The 23433-nt window shown below is 41.4% G+C and overlaps 1 protein-coding gene across 2 annotated transcripts in view; it reads left to right on the top strand.

Annotated features, from left to right (window-relative positions):
- wwox (WW domain containing oxidoreductase) overlaps positions 1 to 23433 on the top strand; it is a 404999-nt gene that overhangs the window by 112192 nt on the left and 269374 nt on the right. For both annotated transcript variants that reach the window (XM_034176685.1, XM_034176684.1), the window contains 2 exons: positions 13361 to 13546; positions 19714 to 19978. In XM_034176685.1, the coding sequence (XP_034032576.1) occupies positions 13361 to 13546; positions 19714 to 19978 (451 nt within the window). The remainder of the gene's footprint in view (positions 1 to 13360; positions 13547 to 19713; positions 19979 to 23433) is intronic.

Raw genomic sequence — 23433 nt, 5'->3', positions numbered from 1 at the left:
TGACTGAAACTCTTCAAATAGACCATTCCTCTGCAGATGATCAGTTAGCTGTTTTACAACTACCCTTTCAAGAATTTTTGAGAGAAAAGGAAGGTTGGAGATTGGCCTATAATTAGCTAAGATAGCTGGGTCAAGTGATGGCTTTTTAAGTAATGGTTTAATTACTGCCACCTTAAAAGCCTGTGGTACATAGCCAACTAATAAAGATAGATTGATCATATTTAAGATCGAAGCATTAAATAATGGTAGGGCTTCCTTGAGCAGCCTGGTAGGAATGGGGTCTAATAGACATGTTGATGGTTTGGAGGAAGTAACTAATGAAAATAACTCAGACAGAACAATCGGAGAGAAAGAGTCTAACCAAATACCGGCATCACTGAAAGTAGCCAAAGATAACGATATGTCTTTGGGATGGTTATGAGTAATTTTTTCTCTAATAGTTAGAATTTTATTAGCAAAGAAAGTCATGAAGTCATTAGTAGTTAAAGTTAAAGGAATACTCGGCTCAATAGAGCTCTGACTCTTTGTCAGCCTGGCTACAGTGCTGAAAAGAAACCTGGGGTTGTTCTTATTTTCTTCAATTAGTGATGAGTAGTAAGATGTCCTAGCTTTACGGAGGACTTTTTTATAGAGCAACAGACTCTTTTTCCAGGCTAAGTGAAGATCTTCTAAATTAGTGAGACGCCATTTCCTCTCCAACTTACGGGTTATCTGCTTTAAGCTGCGAGTTTGTGAGTTATACCACGGAGTCAGGCACTTCTGATTTAAGGCTCTTTTTTTCAGAGGAGCTACAGCATCCAAAGTTGTCTTCAATGAGGATGTAAAACTGTTGACGAGATACTCTATCTCACTCACAGAGTTTAGGTAGCTACTCTGCACTGTGTTGGTATATGGCATTAGAGAACATAAAGAAGGAATCATATCCTTAAACCTAGTTACAGCGCTTTCTGAAAGACTTCTAGTGTAATGAAACTTATTCCCCACTGCTGGGTAGTCCATCAGAGTAAATGTAAATGTTATTAAGAAATGATCAGACAGAAGGGAGTTTTCAGGGAATACTGTTAAGTCTTCAATTTCCATACCATAAGTCAGAACAAGATCTAAGATATGATTAAAGTGGTGGGTGGACTCATTTACATTTTGAGCAAAGCCAATTGAGTCTAATAATAGATTAAATGCAGTGTTGAGGCTGTCATTCTCAGCATCTGTGTGGATGTTAAAATCGCCCACTATAATTATCTGAGCTAAGCACTGTCAGACAAAAGGTCTGAAAATTCACAGAGAAACTCACAGTAACGACGAGGTGGACGAGAGATAATAACAAATAAAACTGGTTTTTGGGACTTCCAATTTGGATGGACAAGACTAAGAGTCAAACTTTCAAATGAATTAAAGCTCTGTCTGGGTTTTGGATTAATTAATAAGCTGGAATGGAAGAATGCTGCTAATCCTCCGCCTCGGCCCGTGCTACGAGCGTTCTGGCAGTTAGTGTGACTCGGGGGTGTTGACTCATTTAAACTAACATATTCATCCTGCTGTAACCAGGTTTCTGTAAGGCAGAATAAATCAATATGTTGATCAATTATTATATAATTTACTAACAGGGACTTAGAAGAGAACAGGGACTTAGAAGAGAACAGGTGACTTAGAAGAGAAAATACATACATAAATAAATAAGTGTTTCCTGTGAACACCTAGTGACTCTTACACCTCCACTTCATCCCTGTCTTATTTAATGACAGTTTGTTTCGGTCAAACCATATTTTCAATGTGTTAATTTCTTCAGTGATTTTCTCCAGAACTATCTGCCAAACTAGAAAACTGCTGCATCCTAGTAAGAGCAGAATACTACTGGAATGAATTTGAATAAGGAAAGTTGTGGGTTTTTTTTTTTTTTTTTTTTTTTTCCTCCTCCACTAAATGGATGCTGTACTCACTGCAGTTTATTGTCTGGAATAGTCCCAGATTGCATTTCAGAGCTTCTAGAATTGAAACATTTTCGTGCAGGTGGTGTTGGGTGTAATTTTGGGTTTTGGGTCTTGGGCCACATGTAGAACAAATCAGTTTTTAAATTAAGCTTTCAATTCATATAGTGGCATCTACCTTTTTTTTTTTTAAAGGTTACTTTATACTTTTATACTTTAAGTAGGTTTTGGAGCACATACTTTTTCACTTTTACTTGAGTAAAGAGGTCAAGTTGATACTTCAACTTTTACCAGAGTGTTTTTAAGCTGCAGTATCTATACTTCTACTTAAGTAACAAATGTGTGTACTTTTGACACCACTGCCAAACCTGCATTATTGTGATTGCAAACTGAAAACACTATTCCAAAACCTCTGCAACACTTGTGTTTTGGAGCGTTCTGAAATCCATGTCAGAAGTGAGAAATGGTGTGCCTGTGAGTTCTTAATACTTCATAAACTATTTCAAAACCTTCCACTTGATTTGTCCCCTCTGTCCTCACAATAAAGTGAATGATCAAAGGATACTTTTTTGTTTCACAAGCAACACTTAAGGAACAAGCAAAAAATATGTATAAATTACATCTTCCTTCTTCCTTCCCATGTGAACGTCTGCATTAATTACTGAGTTTAATTTTGGCATTTTGGATATTGTTGATAAAACAGAATTAATGATGGAAGGAGAGAATATTTTGTAAGATAATTTTTTTCCAAATCAGTTTCAGGAAAACCCATATCAGTGGAGCAGCTTCATTTCCTTGATAAAAATACTTAATACAAATGATTACCAAATGTACACAAACACACCCGACAGTTTATGAGCCACAACTGCGTTGGGTGAAAACTACAAATCACACTTTTTTTGCATTGTGAGCGCCTTTGCACAAGGTGAAAGATAGATTCCAAAGTTTTAACTTTCCATCACTTTCATTGATTCTTATTTTTTTAATTAAAAAATTTTTTTTTTTGAGTTAGACAGAAAAGGCCTTTGGCCACTAGATGGTAACTGGCAAATAGACTGGCTTTCTATCATGGTTTTCCATCTGCTGTAGACAAACAACTTTACAGTGATGCCTCCCATTTGCACACTCACACACTGATGTCACCGTGTTGCCATGCAGGACGCTCATTTGCCAATTAAGGTCTTTGCCAAATGATTTTTCTGTCTGACAGGGAATCGACACTGGTCACTGTGGTGCAATGTTCTGAATTTTCAACAAGATCAAACTTTTTCTGAAGCAAAATTACTATTTGATCTCTTGAACGTTGTATTTTTAATGTTACTACTGCAAATGTGAGTTTCACTCATACTGTTTATGTGCAGTAAGTCCTCCCTTCATGGAGATTTATGTTTTTCAGTTTTTATTGCACCTGTTTGAGAGACATGTTGATTTACTTTACATCATTTTGGAGGCTGCAATTTGTGATGCTGTTGACCTCTGCTGGTTACACTGAGAAGTGTGTCTAATATTTGTGTCCTCGTCTCAAATCTGGTGGCAAATGGCACAAACACAGATTTTGTGTGAATGTAGCCAAAACAGACACTTCTTCCTGCACTCGCCTCCTCTCTCAATACAGATGTGGTTCTGAAGTTACATGTCTAGTAGTTTGAAATTAACTTCTCACTAAGTTTGTTTTGTTTCAAAAGTGGGCGGCCTTGTGGCCACCGCTGCTTGTTTCCTACATATGTCTGACATAATTGATGTCCACATTGTTACGGAGGGCACCATATGGACAAAGGTCCCAGAAGTCAGCGTTTGTATCTATTTAATTTGCTTGACATTGGCTGAACAGACAAACAGACTTTTGGGAACGTATTTTGTTGTGGTCAGCTTTTATGAAATGTGTCTTCCGTCTTCTGGCTGGTCACGCCGTTGCTATTTTGGGGTCATATATTTTGTCATCCGTACTACTGATTTCCAGCAGCGACGTGTGTCTGTGTGTGGGTGTGTTTGTGTCAGGGGAGCCCCTTGAGGAGAGGCAGGGCAGTCATTGCCCGTAGCAGCCCTGGGGCAGGATATGGCCATCCAGGACACGTGTCTTGGATCATGGCCAAAGTTCTCGGTGACTTCCCTCACAACAGGTCCTATACAGTAATTCCATAACACTTTGTGTACAATTATCCTGCATCAACAGTGAAATAAAATAACCAATGTTTCCAGAATTTCATTCATTTGTGGACATTCATTTGTGTATTATTATAATTTGATTTATTTTTTGCCATGGTTTGTGTCTCTCATGTCGTCTCTCAGTCTTTATCTGCGCTGCTCTCTCTCTCTCTCTCTCTCTCTCTCTCTCTCTACCTCACTATTTCGGCAAGGTTGTATTTCTTCATTAGGTTTGCTGTTGGGGGGTTTGGTGGAGGGGTGTTGGGGAGTCCCAGGGGATGTCAGAGTACATTAATTCTCATCAGAAGGCGAACATAGCAGAGTGGAGGCTGGGAGCTCTGAGCTGTGAATGGCACTGGGCAGCTGTCTGAGTCTACCACCACTCTATTACCGCATGTATGTCTTCAGGCATAACGCACACAGATACTTGCACGCACAGCATGCACATACATGTCCATATGTGCATATAGAGAGAAATCTCCATGAATGGACATTTGTATATACAGACCAATACTGGGCCAGTAATGGCTCTGCAGCATCAATGACAGGTAAAATGTAATCAGAATCTTTTTCTTCCCCTCCGTTCTCAGTGCCATGCTTTTAAACACTTCCATCAGTGGCTTTCACACCGCTTTGTGTTCCATTGACCCTGACTCTGGTTTAATTGCCTCTCGTTTGAAATGAAATTACCTGGATATTGATATTGTTGAATGCAGTACAGTTTCATTTGAATATAATTAATGGAGAACAGAGTTGACAGACTACAGCTAAAAAAAAATGTTCACAGTTTAAAAGAGTCAATTATTATATATTTTTTTTTTAAGTTACCCTCATTCTGCTGTAATTTGATCCACATTACAATTGAATAAGGAGTCACGATGAAGATGAAACACCAGATCAGATTAGTTTGCGGCCCTTCTATTTCTTTGCATTATGATGTCTGTTGTGTTACTGTCTTTGAGTACATGCTACATATTGACCTAGATGACCTGTACATGTGTTTACTCTATATGTACGTTACCTGGACCAGGTTGCCTTTTGCCCATAAAGTGCAATGTTAATGACCAGTACTTGAGCCCAGCACACACAGGCAATCTCTGCCTGCTGGCCCACATTATCATCGGGGTCAGGGGTCATACCCAGGGGGGTTATTTAAAGTAAATATATAAACCGATATCTCCCTGTTTGGTAGTTAACATCCTAGTTTGACCAGCGCCGAGATTGCACAGTGTGCACAGTGTTGTGTGAGGTCTTAATGTGGAGAGGGGGACTGTGGTAAGCGGCAATAGGCCTATTAAAGACATTCATTAGACCTGCGCTTATGAGAGAGGGACTAACTGGTGGGCAGTTGAATTAACAGGCCTTTTACATTACAAGCAGACTTGCAAGAGGCCCATCTGAGGTGCGTGGGGGAAATCACACTACTTGCCTGAGAAAAGTTGGTTATTGGAGTTTTTGATTGCAAATTTGTGATATACTTTGACACACTTTGGGCCCTATCTTCACCTGGCACAAAGGAGCACTAAACGCAACACAAGCGTTGTTGGTAGTTTCATGGCCAGCAGTCATGTTGCCAAGCTGAAATGTGCTTATTTTTGTACCCATGATGTGTGGACTATCGCCCTGCTGTGTGTTTATATCACTGGCCAAGAAAAACCTGGTCTCACACTCACACGGCGAGTTCACAATGTATGTACATAATTGTTCACACAGGGATGTACATTGACACATTTTTTTAAAAACAAAATAAAAGTAAAACCTTATGGAAGAGTACAAAACTTTAATAACTGGTTTGGTTTGATTTGATTTGATTTATTATTACACACCCATGCATAACAGAAATTCACTCATATACAAATGACCAAACTCATAACAAAAAAGTCAAATACGAAAAGAAATATAAGAAAAGAAAAATATAAGAAAATAAACCAAATACATGGTGCCTAAAGGCATAGGCAGAAGCAGTGCTTATCCATGCCTACCCTCCTGTATAAAATCAATCAAACAGGCATATATGCCTGTTCATAGACATTTATATCCAACACAGTCTGAACACAGCAGCACATAATTACAGATAAAAGAAGTCAAATATTTCTCCAGACAACTCACAAAAACAAAACAAAACAAATGCCGTGAGTATTTAACAATTAAAATGCCGAAAGTACCGTGAATATATGGTTTGCACCATATATTCACGGTATTTTCTTTCCTCCCTGCAACCAGGGCAGGTGGGCGAATGGTGAGTCATTCTGTTTTCACAGGGTCTGAATTTTAAATATGAGTTGAAACAAAAACAAAGATGGCTGATAATACATCCTTAATCTTTTAACAAATGGTGCTAATACAACCTTTACACAAAAATGTTACTCAATCTGTCTGTTTCACTTGGCACAACAGGGCCCACAACTGCAGGATTCCAGTTAAAGATAAGATCCAACCTCCTGTCCTGTTAAATGAAGCCAACGGGCAGTGTTGCCACAGTTACTTTGAAAAAGTAATCCAATTACTGATTACTGATTACTCCTTGAAAAAGTAACTTAGTTACTTTACTGATTACTCAATTGTAAAAGTAACTAAGTTAGATTACTAGTTACTTTTTAGTTACTTTCCACAGCTGCCGACAACAACTCACTTTATAGTCACCCTTTCTTGACTTCAATGAAAATAAATACTTGTTTTATAAAAAGTAAAATAAAGACCTCTTTCTTGACCTCATATTTAACTGTTGACAGCACTGTAACAGTAAAACTTGCAATTTCAAACCTACATTGTTTAGAAATGTAACTATTAAATTCTAACTCTCTAAACATTTTTCTTGTCGAAATTATTATTATTTTAAGCAATATTAGTAGTTGTAGTAAAAACGGCTTCAAAACTGGACCTTTAATCTAGGGGTGTTGTGGGGGAGGGGGGCACATCCCTGCCCCACGCCCCCATTCCATCTGGATTCGCCCCTGCTTTGGCGTTTGAGAACAAAGAATGGATAACATTTATTTATGCAGAAAACAGGACCAGATTTACAGGTAAGAAAGTTTTATTGCGTTTTCACATCATGTGGTCCTCAGAAAGAGAGTTTAGGTGCATTTGAGTGGAAAATAGTGTTAGTTGTTGACGCGTCGCGGAGTATCAGCTGTTTTTAACGAGACGATACGGAACGGTTCAGCTCAGAATTCTAAATAAAGGAGGGGAAAAAGTATAAAAATGTCTTTGTAAAGCTCAGTGCAGGTGTGCTGATCACCGCGCTTTAAGAGGTGAGGACGAGTCGAGCAGCTGCAAAAAACCGTGGATGAAAAGCTCACAGCTCACTTAAAGTGGGCAGTTCAGTTGAACCCCGACCTCCTGCCCACAGTGTTATGTGTCGGACGCAGCCCGGAGAACCGACCAGCGTTTGAAGGACCCAGTATAAAATAAGCAGAGCACGGTACAAAGGATAACAGAATTTAATGAACATAACAGTGCTGTGATAAATATAAAAGTGCGCGGTCTGGCGTGGCGGATTTGCGGTGTGCTCCCAGCAGCACAAAACGGTCCAGGAGCCAGAACCAGTTCGGACCCAAGGACCCCGCCGACACCCCCCAGGTGGCCGCGACAAACCGAGTCTGTGAAAGAAGAAATCATCATGTGAGTCCCAGCGCCTCCCAGAGGACCATTCCATCAACCCCAGGAGATGCCTCCCCTCATGACCAACGGACCCAGCCCCGGCCGTCTATGGCTAGATGGACCCACAGCCCTTTCCCCCCCCAGAGGACACCACAGTCAAACCCTGAGAGCGGAAACTGGGGGGAAAAACAAAAGGAGAAAAAAAAAACAAAAAAAACAAACATACAAACAAAACAACCCCAACCCCACCCCCTTGGCGCAGTGGAAACTGGAAGCACGTCCAGTGTCACCAACCGTGACTATACCCCAGAAGCCAACCGGGAGGAGTGGAACAGCGGTTATGGCAGACGGCACAAAACGGCGCCACTCCTCTGACTTCCAAACCAGCCACCAGCTGTGGGTATATCCCACTGCCCCAAACCTCAGCCACGCCGATGGCAGACGGCTCAAAGGCGCGCTGAAGCCGGAGGTGGAACAGGGAATCAACAAACAAAAACACCCCCCCCCCCCCAGGTGCAGAGGTTACCTGGGAAACGCCCAGCATAACCAAACTGCACCACTCCAGCAACGCCGACACTACGGCTCACACGGCTGGAGCCAGAGGAGAAGAGAGGGAACAAAAAGAAAATACCCCAAACCCCCCCCTCCCCTCCCGGGTGCAGAGGTTACCTGGGAAACGCCTAGCATAACCAAACTGCACCACTCCAGCAACGCCGACTCTACGGCTCACCCGGCTGGAGTCAGAGGAGAAGAGAGGGCATAACAAAAAAAAAAAAAAAGAAAAAACAACCCAATTACCCCCCCATGACCCCCCAGGGGACCGTCCCATCAAACCCTGGGAGGTGAAACTGAAAGAAATAAAAAGACTAACAGACTAACATAAAGTTGCTTGGGTCCTTTTTTTTTGCTCCAGACAGAACTGCAGGGTCACGACCCCAGACACTAAATAGTGTACAAATAAAAACCCCACACAAAAAAACAACTCAAAAAACACCCACACAAAATGAACACACACAAAACTAATAAGTGATTTATACCGTCAAGCTCGAACACACCTGTTCCAACTTAAGAGCTTGACGGTAATGTGACTCAGTCACCAAAAGAGGGAGCCAAAGTGCTAAAAATGAAAAACCCCCTTTGGTAACTGAGAAAACAAACTCATGCTGCCTTTCTGTGCGCAGCTCTGTGTAACACACAACCAAAAATGTGATTCAACTAAATAACACCGGAGCTGACACAACAGACGCAGTAGCTATCATTACCCGGGGAAACGGGGCTACGACTGTAACACAGGAAGCACCGCGACCCGTGCCACAGAGCTCCGCCGTGCGCGTTCACCCATTCCAGACACACTCTTGCAGCTCCCGTTTAAACCTCTTATCCGGTCGGAGCTTGACGCGAAGCCGTCGCCAGTCACACTCCACCACGACCCTCGGATAAGGCACATACAGGAACACGGCTGCATGAGCGCTCAAATCAGTATTCAGTAATGGGTTCTCCAACGCGCACCATCCGGGCGGAGAGCACCCGCAACTGATCCGGATAACTTCTGAACGTCTGCTGCCGCCTTCCCGGCGCGTTACCGTCTCTGCTACCGCTGGGTCCGCGATGTTTGGCCAGAGACTACTGTTATGTGTCGGACGCAGCCTGGAGAACCGACCAGCGTTTGAAGGACCCAGTATAAAATAAGCAGAGCACGGTACAAAGGATAACAGAATTTAATGAACATAACAGTGCTGTGATAAATATAAATGTGCGCGGTCTGGCGTGGCGGATTTGCGGTGTGCTCCCAGCAGCACAAAATGGTCCAGGAGCCAGAACCAGTTCGGACCCAAGGACCCCGCCGACACCCCCCAGGTGGCCGCGACAAACTGAGTCTGTGAAAGAAGAAATCATCATGTGAGTCCACACTCTACACACAGAGGGACCGCTCAAAGGTGTACAAACAGCAAACACTTCCTGGCTTAATTACTAATCAGCTTCCCACCCTGCAGGCATAGAACACCCTGCTCACAAAACTCCACAGCAGTGGAAGCTGATTAAACGACTACATACAGCTCAATATAATAAGGTGTGAGGGACACCATATTTACTGACTGTATAAATGTTAGTCACAAAATCTAACGTACCTCAGGAAGTGTGCTGATGAGCGTGAGACCTCACCCCCTCCTCTTTCACAGACCATGCATCAAACCTGGACGTTCTCTGCATCCACTGATGATGAGATGGCTCTCGAGACGACGATCTCACCCGTCTGGTCACAAGGTCGAGTCTCTGGCAAATACACACTGTGTACTCCAGTCTTAAATGCCACCATGTTCCAATCCATGTAGATGCACCACAGCTGTGAGTCCTGACGAGCCGCAGGTGATCAGCCTCAGGTGATCAGGGTGAGGTCCTGATAAACTCAGCTACACAGCCACTCAGTCCCAAATGCAAGCCACCTGGAAGGAAAAACAAAAGACAGAAACAAAAAGGCAGCCAGGCCCCCCAGCCATACAACACACAGACCAAGTTTAATGCTGCTGTCGACCCACAATGAAAAATAATAGTAACGCACAGTGACATGGAGAAGTAACTTTAATCTGATTACTGATTTGGAAAGATTAACGCGTTAGATTACTCGTTACTAAAAAAAGTGGTCAGATTAGAGTAACGCATTAGTAAGTAACGCGTTACTGGCATCACTGCCAACGGGGAAGTGGAAAATCTTGTAGTTCCTTAAATGATCCTCATGTTAAATTCTCCAACTTTACAGAACAAATATACTACATGTTTACAAGTGTAGAGCTCTTGTGTTATTACGTGATTACATGATTCATGATTCAGTAGTTTAATGGTAAACTGTCCGTCCAATAGTACAGGGAACTGATGTAAATTTAGAAATAAACAAACAAACAAAAAATTTCCAGTCACTGCATGTAAAGTTTAAAGGAGAACAGAAACGCTATTTGAGAATTTGTTTGTGCATTCTTTGGTAAAAATTAAGTTATTCATAAACTTGCAGAATGTTTGAGCACAGTGTAGATACTATTATTTGAATCAAATTTGCTGCTAAATTGACATGTAAATCGCTATTGGCTGAAGTCAATGGAGGGCACTTCTGGTTGACATCACTGGTTGGGGTATTCTGGACAGTTTACTGAACTCACTCATTGAAGTTCTATTAGTCTCGTCAAGAAACAGCTGGAATATGCTGGAAAGCAGCGCATGTTGGCAAAGCCAGAAATGGAGGAACAAGGGAGTCAATATTTTCTTCCATAAGTAAGTGGTTTTGGTTATTCTTGTCATTTTGTCCTTGACATTTGGTTGATAAACAGGTGTATGTTTCCTGCCCATGCCTGTGTCGTCCGAGGACACGTGAATTCTGCCATCCAGAACAGCTCTTTATATAATCATCTGAATCATCTACCTGTTGCCACATGTACATAAGGGCTGGATTGTCATTCCTACACTCATATTGTTATATTTAATAAAAAATAATAAGCGCATGCAGCAGCTGCTGCTGCCACTGCCATTGCATTCAAGTACCGTTGGAAATTACACAACTTTTTTGTTGTTTCAAATTCAGCAGTTGCTTGTGGCAAAATAATTAATTGTATCCACACAAAAGATTAATTTTGGCCTATATAAGGTGCCTGAGCCCAGTGAAGCTGACCCCCCCACCCAGATAAAAAAATCCAAGCAAACAGGCTGAATTTGCCCTGTAATTTTTGACGGTACATGAACGCAGCAGCGTCAGCACTCACAAACCGGCTTCTGTACTGTGTGAAAACATTCAGTCGATCGAACAAAGTCAAACTAAACAATAACATTACAAAAACTAAACAAACGATTAAAAAACATCAAGAACGACAGCAAAACGAAACACGGACGAATTGAGGTTTTTGTTGCCCTTCGTTCAAATTTTTCAACAGTTTAAAAATCGTGACGAAGCGCCAGCTGCAGGAACAAAGCTGCGCGAAAGTTAAACGATGCCAACGAAAGTCCAGATTTCTTGTTTCATTAGGGCTTCATTGCCCTTCATTAATTGCCATGTGACTGGGCCATAACACAGTGGTAAATATACTGTACCACTGTCCCAGCTTTTTTGAAACATGTTGCAGGCATCCATTTCAAAATGAGCAAATATTTGCACAAAAACAATAAAGTTTATCAGTTTGAACATTAATTATCTTGTCTTTGTGGTGTATTCAGTTGAATATAGGTTGAAGAGGATTTGCAAATCATTGTATTCTGTTTTTATTTACATTTTACACAACGTCCCAACTTCATTGGAATTGGGGTTGTATGTGTTGTTAGTACTTGTGTTGTGGCTGTTTGCAGTGCGTGTACTGCTTGAATTTCCAGCAGACACATTATCATATTAAATTGTTGCGTGTGCTGTAGGTTGTATTAGCTTGTTCTCGGTGTTTCCAAACATTTTCTCAATCTGCAAGTTTTTTGATGCTCCTACCTGTTATGGAACTGATGCAGCTGTTTTTTTTTGTGTGTTTGTGTTTTAGATTTTTTTAAATTTTGACATGCTGTGTCCTCTCTTGTCTTTTCTCCTGCAATTTTTTTTTTTTTTTTTTTTTTTTTTTTAGCAAAGAGCAGTTTCAGTGCAAGAAACTGGCCTCATAACAGCCTTAATGGTGGTGTTTTACTGAGGGTTTCTCAAAGTTTTTTATTTTTATTTTACTTCTATTTTCTACCAATCCTGTTAGTTAGATGATCTTATGTTGTTTTTGGGTGCATATTTAAATATGCCAACCTCAGTAATGTGCTGAGGTTGGCATTCTTTAAGTTGACTTGTGACTTGGTTTGTGCTCTTTAATGAACCTTTTGTGTTCGTAGGCCTGAAGGTGATCGTACAGTACACTCCTATGTAATAGCACGGGATGGCTCATTATAGCAAGGCATAACAATTCACACATTAATTTTCCAGCATCCAGTTTTTAATTAATCCAGTAGGCAGTCTTAAACACAGGGTACACAAATTGCCTTCGGCCTCATAATTAATTCTAATGGAAGAAATTAAAAATTGGTGGGGTGTGTTTGGATTGTTCGCCTGTGTTACTGCGGTTTCAGGCTCGCTGGAGCGGCGCTGTCACCGACAAGGATCTCTCACCGCCCTGACCAGTTCTACAATCTCCATTCACTGGCTCGTGTGCGGAGAGTGTTGCACATTCACCCACACAAAGCGTGAAAGGATACAAATGCGTCACACAATTATGTTTTACCATCACGGCTTGTGCACCTTTCCTTTTATCTGCATTCTTTCCTTCATCCTTTCCAAGTCGATGCGTTAGTGGATTTGGTTACTCTGAGTATTTACGCAAAGCTCACATCAACACCAATTACCACCACTACCACCCTTGTGTGTTGAAAGGTTTAAATGCTTTCCTGTTGGATTCTGGCGAATGGTATTCAGTGTCTACAGTACTTTGTCGAGCCGCGGGGAGTTGCACTACAAATCTGTGTATCATATCTGCATTACTGATGCGCTGTCTCTGTAGACCTTTAAAGTCTACTGTACCCTGGAATAAGACGCTCTCCTTTCTTTCTACATTTTTTATTTCTCCTCCCAGTCTCTCTTTATCTCTTCTATGAAAAGTCCACATGTTCTGCATCTATCTTCCTAGCTTTTTAATTTAGTCAATAACCAATCACTTGAGCATGTTAAATGGTCTTCTTTCTTCTCCCGACAGACCCCTGCACATTCTTGTGTGTAACGCTGCAGTGTGCACCCAGCCCTGGTGTTTGACCGAGGATGGTTTCGAGTCCACCTTCCAGATCTGCCACTTAGGTCACTTTCTGATCGTCCAGTGCCTACAGGACGTGTTACGGCGCTCAGCTCCTGCCCGAGTTGTGGTGGTGTCTTCAGAATCCCACAGGTATATGAGCAATAAACCAGAAACCACAAAAATACAATCAGGTCACGAAGGATAGATGTAAATGGAATAATCTAACTGAGAAACTCAAGCGATGTCCAGATATCAACCAGTTCAAATATTTATACAAAGCGATGGTATTCTCCAAATATGTATTAGAGGAAAGTGGCTGAGTTGTGTTGTATGAAGGTGTTATACTTGAACCTTTTCTACTGAAATATGTAGATGGTAACCAGCTTATATTAGGAGCTGTTGGGAAATATTTGTTTTCTTTTAATTGTAATTATGAGCTGCTGTTGTTCAGATTTTGTTTAGAAATGAATGTTTATGAACAGGCACATATGCCTGGTTTGATTTGATTTCATGGAGGGGTGTAGGTGTTGATAAGCTTTGCTTCTGCCTACACCTTTAGGCACCGTGTACATTGTTTATTTTTTATTTTTTTTCTTACTGTCTTTTTTCTTTGACTACTTTGAGTTTTGTGTTGTATATGAGTGAAATTTTGTTGCATGGGTGTCTAATAAATTCAAATTCAAATTAAAACTAGGGGTGTCACAGTACACATCGTTAGGTACGAGTTTGGCTTTTGAAAATTCTTCAAATCTTTATGCAGTAGCTATAATCTATGAGTAGCAGGGAGCTGCCATCAGGCAGTTTAGCACTGTGAGACAAAGTGTACATGTAAATTTTTTTTCATTAAATGTTTATGAATTGTTATTTGCATTGGGATGGATTTACTGTGCAGAGCACTGTTTTGTTTTGTGTTTGTTTTCTTGTCTAGTGACGTGTCATGCCAGGTCGCCTTCAATATTTGCTCCATTATTTTTGTGAAAATGACCTCAGTCTGTACAGATTTTAAATCAGTGAACTCAGATTTAATCCATTTTCTTCTCGCAAAGTTCTTCTCTGTACAACTCCACCAGGACACTGTACCTGACAAAACTATGTAAAGTTTCTCCAATTGGTGAATGTATCCATCCCCTGACTTGTCTAAAGAAAACTGGCTGTAAGAGTGATGATTTACTGTAAATTCATCAAAGTGTGCCAATAATTGATCCGAGGTGGATCATGTTCATGTTGATTTGCCACAAGTTTTACACCAGATGCCCTTCCTGTCGCAACTCCACATGACATGGAGGGGTGGGTTTAGAACCGGAAACCTTCCGCACTGGAAACAAGCGCGCTTAACCGCTGGTCCTCCACCCCTGTCCCACTTGTTCAGTCACTTTGCAAATCTTAATAATTGTTGGATCATGCAAAATTGTTTCTTTTGCATTTATTTCTGAACATATTTTCAATTCTTTACTTAACATTTACAGGTGCTAGTAATGCTGAGTATAACTGTATTTTGAACTCAAATTCAGACACATTGGAGTCACAGTATTAGACTTCAGCTGCAGCCTCCTGAAACTACAGTGTCACATCACAACGTCATTCAGCTCAAGCGAGCAGTTAGAACCTATTTTTTTTTTCCTTATGAACTGATAGATCGGATTTAATGTGTATTGTCAAACATGACAGCCTCACTCACTGAAAACTCATTTCCCTCCATGCGCTGTCACTAGAAATTAAACATCTCATCACTATGATGGATGGACTTATCAACTAAAATTTACTTTGATCAAGTATCTGCTCCTTTCTGCCTGACCCCCTGACTCAGCTCCTTTCTGTCTTCCTGCCTTTTTCCTTTTCCTGTCATCCATTGTTCAAGTCTGTCTTTTGGCTAAGCAACACTGTAGCCCAGCTTGTGTTTGGCTTGTCATAGAGTAGACAGTCATGATATCTCGCAGCGGCCTTTGAGCTTATTCTCAAACCAGAGTCAGCGTGTGATTACGTGCGACATTGATCCTAGCTTCAGTCAGTCAGACAGCCAAGCGGAGTGATTGATTGGAGCTCAGCAGAGTGACCTGAGACAAGGAGAACATACACAGAGTTATTGTAGCAGATCAAGCAGCAGCACTATTACAGGGGTCTTCATATGAATTATGTTATAGGCTGCCATGCATGAGGGGATGGAGAGGATGGTTTGACACTTCACTTGGGGTCACACTCCTAGTATGTGCTGTTCTGAAAAGTAAGACAGAAAGCAGAGAAAGGATAGAAGAAGAAAACAAATAACTGACACCATTTGACTGATGTAAGCCTTGTCTGCACAGTAAGAAGAGTAAAACCCCCTAGCCACATTTTTATTCTATAAGTTGGCTTCCCGATAGAAAATTAGCAAAATGGCAAGCTCACGTGATAATCACCATTTCTGTCGCAATCCACCTGCAAACATACATGGTCATCCCGCAGCGTGCCGACCAACCTCTGGAGCATCGCGACCATTGGGATGATCTGGAACAAAATTGTAGACTGTTCAAAATGTTGACGCTGATAAAAATCATTGGAAAGGTGACCGGGGCACCACAAGCTCACACAGCTTAACCAGGCCAGCTGCAACATCCTGGGAACCCTGCTGCAAGCTGACGGATTAGATTCATACCAAACACTAATGGAGAGCTGTACCTGATCCATTAGACTAAAGTTCACCGAGGCAGTGCAGCAAGGAGGTGAGAAAATATTCCAACCCGTGAATAAGTCTCACCAGTGGCAAGGTACCTGGCACCTTTAGCTCCGCCCCTTTTTGTGGCCTCTGGTGCCGTTTGCTCCCGATTTGTATCTTGAGCCCATCTGGAAGCTGACAGGAACATGTGGACAGTAGAGGATGACATTTTTCGGGAATTCCCGTGGGTCACGTGATTCCTGCGGGATTCCAGCGGGATGGGAGTCAAAATTTTATCAATCCCGTGATTGGGATGTGACGGGAATAAAAATGAACGGGAGCGGGCAGGAGCGGGAATGTCAAAAATAGATGATGATTTTCATCTATTTAATGCCGCGTTCACACCGGGCGCGATCAGACGCTACAAATTCACAGGGGTCGCGTGGCAACGGACGCGCCTCCTTCGCCTGGTGTGTCGCTCTGCTTTTGCTGCGAAAATTCGCCCAGGTGCGTCATCAAATAGGAGGAGCTTCCATTCCGCTCGCCAGCTCCGGTTGTCAGTCAAGTTAACATGACGGACCTTGATCACATGGAGCGAGTTGTTGTGAAAAGCTCCCAATACAGAGAGTATCATTATTTGCTGCAGGAGCTGAGTCAGGATGACGGCTGCTTTCAATGGTCCTTCCGCCTCTGCAGGACCCAACTTGAGGACCAACTGTCCCGTTCACACGCACACATGTAAACAATTAAAAAAAAAAAAAAGAAACTCCGCTGCTTGCTGCATAATTGTGAAATAAAGGACAAAAGAGACACAAGTCCTGCTCACAGGCTGCTACCAGATACAGGACATCTTCACATCTTGAGTCAAACTCCAGACATCTCCACGTCACTACATATTCAGTCCCTGATTGGTCATCACGGCGCGAGACATACGGGAGTGGGATGGGAGTGGGACTCATTTTGAGTGGGAGCGGGATGGGATTGGGAGTCATCTTTACAGGAGTGGGACGGGATGGGATTTATTTTTTTACTCCAGTCCAGGATTGGGACAGGATGGGATTTTTTTTCTGGGAGCGGGATGGGACGGGAGTGAAAATCCACTCCCGTGTCATGCTCTAGTGGACAGTAGGCATTAGCCTACTCAAGTTATGGTAGTTTGTCCACTCTGAGGCAATTATTCACAAAGGCAAAATTTGTAGAGCAACATATGTTATAGCTAAGGATGTTCTACTCACTTTTCCCCCTACTATCCATGACTGGTTTAATGGAGATTACTTGCAAAGTGTACGTAATAATGTAAAATATATGGCCACTGTGACTTGTTTTTTAAGTAATAGTTGTGTGCATTGTGATACAGAGTTGCAGTGAAAATAAATCAATTGTGCATTCACATGAAAGCCGCATGTTAAAAGCAGACAGCTTCTGCCACCTTGCTCGTGGTTCAACTTGGCAAGGGAGTCCATTGAGCTCTGGGCGAAAAAAAAAAAACTTTTCACGACTTTTGCCGAGTGATGTGTATATCTGAAACCAAAGTTAGTTTTGTCTTGTCTTTTTTTCCTGTTACAAAAAATGATTCCATCGTGACTAAAAACTGATCTGAATTGTGAATTTTGCGATCCTTTGCACCCACCCCTACTGTCATACATTCACCTTTTTCTCCTTCCTCTACAAACGGTAGTGGCTTTAACCATTTCGAAGAGGGTTTAGACCGGAACACAGAGTGTCAGTGACACACTGACACAGGCTATAAGGAGGGAAGGAGGATGGAAGTACAAAATATCTCATACTACATCTATACCGTTCTGCCCACCTCATTCCAGACCTATATTACATCTATTGAAGTCACCCCCTGTTTTTGTTTGTTATTTTCTGTTTCGGCCAATTTCCCCGTTTATTCACTTAGCCTCCCTTCACAAGCAGTATGTGACCTTCGACCTCACAGCATATTGTATTCCCTAATCCCCTTGTCCACTCCTAAAGCTTTGACCTATAAGGGACAGGGATAGACATGCTGTAATGGCTGGACTTATCAGTTCCCACCACAGGGGCTTAATGTGGAATTGGCCCAGTGCAGGTTTACTTTGCTCTATTATTGCATCCAATCTGGTTTAATAAGAGGGGATAATATCCATAACTACATTAAATGCTACATTTAAAAGCTGCAGCTATCTGGAACACATTGTATGCACATTTAAAAAAACCCTCTAGATACATCGGTTTTGTTAACAATACAACGTTAGTTTGACTTGAAAAGACTGAGATCGTGTGAGTTGTATTGATCAGCTGATCTTTGCCGGCAAAATCTCAAAACCTCACGCATACAGTTCACCTGCACGATGCCATTTGAAAGAAGAGACAGTATTTGCCATGGAATTCCCCCAAGATCAATATGCTCTCTTCATTAAAATTGCCTGTAATTATGTTACAAAAATAAACCTACATTATAATGCTTGAATTTAGATGGAAACTAGATTTAGTCAGTTTTGTGAAATTTGAAAGGCCATACAACACAAAAACAGGAAGGTGTAGCTTTGATAGCTGCAGAAAATTTAAATTTTTTGTGAGGTTGTAACTAATTCCTCTCTGTAGTATGAGGTATTCACGTGACTGTTGCTGCCTTTTTTCCTCAGTAAAGATAAAAAACACCTGTTTTGTCCGTGTTGCTGCGGTTGGTGGTAAAAGTTGAAAATTTTTAACTTTTGACCAGATGTGCCATCGTGTGCTGCTTTTAAAGACACAGTAATAATAAAGTGTAGTTGCCTTATGCACGTCTACAAAGCAATCCGTGTCATGTGTAGGGCGACACAGCCTACACATAGATGACATCAGGACATGAGTACACCATGAAATATTCTTTAGTGTGAATGCAGCACTGCAATGTGAAACCAGTCTAACTGGACCAAATGTATAAAGATATTAACCTTGATTCAGATCTTGTTTTGGACTTTCAGGTAAGAACACCGTAAAACATCTTTTAAACTTAGCTGGGAACAACATGCAGCATAGTGGACAAGGAAACAGAAAAAACACATTTGTTGCTCAGGCAGTTGATTTATCAACTTTGACTTGCTAAAGTAGTTATGAAGTTGCAGCACATGAAATGAAAAGCCTGCAGATGTTGTAATTTAGCCGAGCAAGGATGTTGCGGAAGGCGACAGTAAACAAGAGGCAGCCAGCTTGTAAAATCACAACAAGGAAACCAGGTGACATTTTGATTGGTTGTTTTCTAATGACTGGATTAATATGTAAGATCTGTTCCACTGGCTCAGTGTCTACCTCATTTTACTCAGACACACACACACACACACACACACACACACACACACACACACACACACACACACACACACACACACACACACACACACACACACACACACACACACACACACACACACACACACCACATGGAAAGTGTGGTTTCTGTGCCTTGTATGGTGATGTTATTGTGCGACTGCATAATAACGTGAGTAGTGTAATGTTTAAGGGGCCTTGTCAAACATCTGGAATTTAACAGCTCTGTCGCAGGCAATTAAAGAACATCATGTCACATCTTTGATTTGTATGCAACCAACACTGCACATCTGCTGTAAGAAAGCAAGCCAGTACATGAAGGAACGCACGCACGCACGCACCCGTGCTAGCACATAAACACTAACCACGCTCACTTTGGCCTCCCTTCTAGGTTCACAGACCTTTTAGACTCCTGTGGACAGTTGGACCTGGCCCAGCTTTCTCCTCCAAAGAAGGACTACTGGGCCATGCTGGCTTACAATCGTGCAAAACTGTGCAACATCCTCTTCAGCAATGAGCTTCATCGTCGCCTCTCCCCTCATGGTGTCACCTCCAATGCAGTGCACCCCGGGAACATGATGTACACCTCTATACACAGAAGCTGGTGGCTGATGACTTTCCTTTTCACCCTGGCCAGGCCTTTCACCAAGTCTATGGTAAGGAAGACATCAAAGAATGGACAAAAAAGAGAAATATGATCATGTTACTGCACAAAATAGAATCTGTTTGGTTGCTACAGAATCACTTTTGTCGGGAACTTGCACTGATGTGATAGGTGAAGGATCCTTCCACTGTACTCACCGTATAGGTGATCAAGCGTTGCATGACCTAATGTTGCTGTTGGGTGTCCATTTCATTCAAACCACTCAAACAGAAAGAACATTTCACTTTTCAAAGGATCCTGAGAGGTAGGGGAAAAAAGGATTTCAGCACTGAAGCATAAAAATGGCCCCATCTGTTCATTCTTGGATTTTTAGTCAACATTTTATATGAAGTAACACTTTAAGGAGGGTTAGGAGATGAATGCAATTGGCCTTCTTTCTTCTTCTTCTTTCTTTCTTTGTTTTCATTTTTTCATCATTCTTCTTCACACCACGAAACATTATAACCAAAAATATTCTCCACAGAAATCTTTACATCACACTATGAAGAAAATAAAAATTAAGACTGTAGTTTTCATAGGAGTGTCGTTTTCATTGTAATGAGTCCTACCTTCATGATGTAATCTTTGACGATGGGCTGACAGCACTTACAGCAGCACTGTGTTATTTAAAAATAGAACTGCACTCAGAGAACACATACCTCTGCCAAAAATCTAAATCCTGTTGCACTCATACATATACCTATTTTTTAACCTTCACCAAGGAGATGATGTTTTCAGTGCTGTTTGTCTGTTAGCAGGATTATGCAAAATCTGCTGAACCGATTGTCTTGAGACTTGGTGGGAGGATGTTTTATGGGTAATGAGAAAACCATTTACTTTTGGAGCAGAGCTGATCAAGGTGGCTGATCCAGATTTTTTTAATTGCCTTAAAAATTGCAAGATAGGGCTTTTTTTTTTTTTTACATTTTAGTGAATTTCTCAGGAGATAATGTAAAAATCTTTCTTTCAAAATGACCAAATACTTTTGAAAATTCTATTTTTTTTTTAAAAATGTGCAGAAATGTTGAAAAAATACCCTATGTTGTAATGTTGAAGAAAGTGGGGAAGCAAAAAAAAAAATTCCTGGATCTACCCCATTTTGCTCCATTTTTTCCACTCTTCTGTTTCTGTAATGCTAAGGGATTATTCCCAGTCCTGTCATTAGGTTAGGTGATATTCTAGATCCAGTATGCTGCAGCTGTTTTGTTAAATGTACTGCAGAAACGCTCATCTGTATACACCCATGTATCCTGGAACCTTAAAATAATGAGGTTTGTGTCTAATATGGTTTAACCATGCACATTTTTCACCTCAACTCTGTCTATAACTGACACTTTCAGATAATTAAGCTTTGACAGTGTTTTGCACAGATTTGTTTGAGCATAGCAATACGATGAAGGCATTATATCTTCACAAACTACATTTCCTCATCATACACAGAACGGAGTCTCGGTGCCGCACTGGGGACACCTCTGCTTTTTTATTTACAGTTGCGATTCAACAATAAAACTAGACCCCGAAGAGAATTGCCACATTATTATGGTGCTGAGACATGTGGTATTGGGGGATCTAGGATGCATGCAACTGCGACCCCAAGTGCTGTCATTATTGACAACAGCTCCTGGTACATCTCTCATACCAACCTGGTCCTGCACAGTCAATCAAAGGCCTTAGTGGATATGATTGGTGGTAGGCTCAGAAAAGTGGTGAACTCTATCAGGCCAGTGCAAAACTCTGATAGAAGTCCATGTCAGAACATGTAAATGATTGTATGCTGCTGCTTTTTTGTCTTTGGGCAAATTCATTAAGGATGTCCACAGCAGATCCTCCACCTCACCCTGTCTTATGCATCTTCCTCTGTCACACCAGCCACCTTCCTGTTCTCCATTGTCACATCCATATGCCTCATTTTTGGCCTCCTCCTTCCCATCCTTTCTGGGAACTTCATGCTCAACATCCTTCTTCAAATATACCCTGTGTCCCTCCTCTGCACATGTCCAAACCATCTCAATGTCACCTCTCTGAATTTGTCCACAAACTGTCCTGCCTGTGCTGTCCCTCTTACATGCTCATTCCTAATCCCCCACCTCCTGTCCTTGTGTTAGCACTACCGCCTCTAAACTGTACAACATAGCTGGTCTCACTGCCATCTTGTAAAATTTCCATTTCATTCAGTCTGTGCAAATTGATCGCCTGCTTTTGGTCTAAATGGAAAAAGAATTTGGAACTTTGGGCGTTTGGAAAGGGTATTAATTTGTTGTTGATTTGAGAACACATTGCTATGTGCTTCAGGGCGAGCCTGTCTGTTAGCCTACCAATCTTTGCATAACCAAAATAATGTTCAGTGTTGGAATGTTTTCTTGTCTAATATAAAGGAGCTCAAGCATCTTATTTTTGCTGTTGATAAGGTTGGCCGTTTTTTTCCCCGTGATCCTCACTAAGGCCAATGTTGCTTGTAGTACGAGTATGACAGTCTTTGAAATACTCAGCCATGGTCAAACTTGGATTTGTATTGAGGAAAGTTGCTCAAACATTATAAATCTTCTTTGTTTCTTGTTGCCAATTGCTCACATTAGATTTATTACCAAAACGTTTAGGTATTACAACTAATTGCATCCAGTGGGAACAATAGTTATACCCCTATTCCACAGAGTGCTGTTCCATCCTGTTTCATCCCGAATAGTAAATTGGGCGTTTTTTGAGGCATCACAGTAACTCCTTGATCCATCTTTGTCAGTCTTGATCAGACTTGGTATACACAGTAGTTACAGCCATCATTTTCACCAGTTTTGAAATTGGGGTGAAATTTTCAAATTGTTAAAAAATTTGATTCCGATTTGACAAATCAACATCATTACTCGGTCACTTCCGGGTGTTTGTAGTCTTAACAGCTTCAGTCATGTTCAAACATGTTATAGTGAGCACAGCTTGATGTTTGATTGTTCTCCATTCAGGTAAAAAAATTGAAGCAAAAACGGCATTTGTTGTGGTTCTGGCTGAGAATGCAGCTAGGTGCAGCTTTACTTTCGTTTTCAAGCAAGTTGCCAGGTCTGCATTGTATAAGCCAGCCTAATAGGAGGCCTAATAGGAGCCGTTCCATCTTGTTTGCGCACATTTTCTGGATCGTGGGGGATCATAATAGAACTGTGTTCTGTGAAATAGGGGTATTATAAACAGAATTAACAGTTACATGTTCCTTGTGAGGTGGCTTGTGTGTGTGGATTACGTGTGCTTTGTTGTTGTATGTTCAAATATAGTTGATAAAATCCAACACGGATTTATCACGGCTTAAAGTGTGCCTTCTGCTCTGCAAGACTTTTCAGCACCCCATGGGCTCCGCAGGCTCCTTATATAGGCGTTAGTTTGACTATTACATCTTTCCATTAACTACTCTTCATACTTTATCAATTTTGTGTTTGCACTGAAGGGGAATTGTGACATGCGGAAGCAGCGTTGTGGAGCTTTAGT

This window comes from Thalassophryne amazonica, chromosome 8, assembly GCF_902500255.1.
Source record: "Thalassophryne amazonica chromosome 8, fThaAma1.1, whole genome shotgun sequence".
Taxonomy (NCBI): domain Eukaryota; kingdom Metazoa; phylum Chordata; class Actinopteri; order Batrachoidiformes; family Batrachoididae; genus Thalassophryne; species Thalassophryne amazonica.
This window is presented reverse-complemented; position numbering and strand designations above follow the sequence as displayed.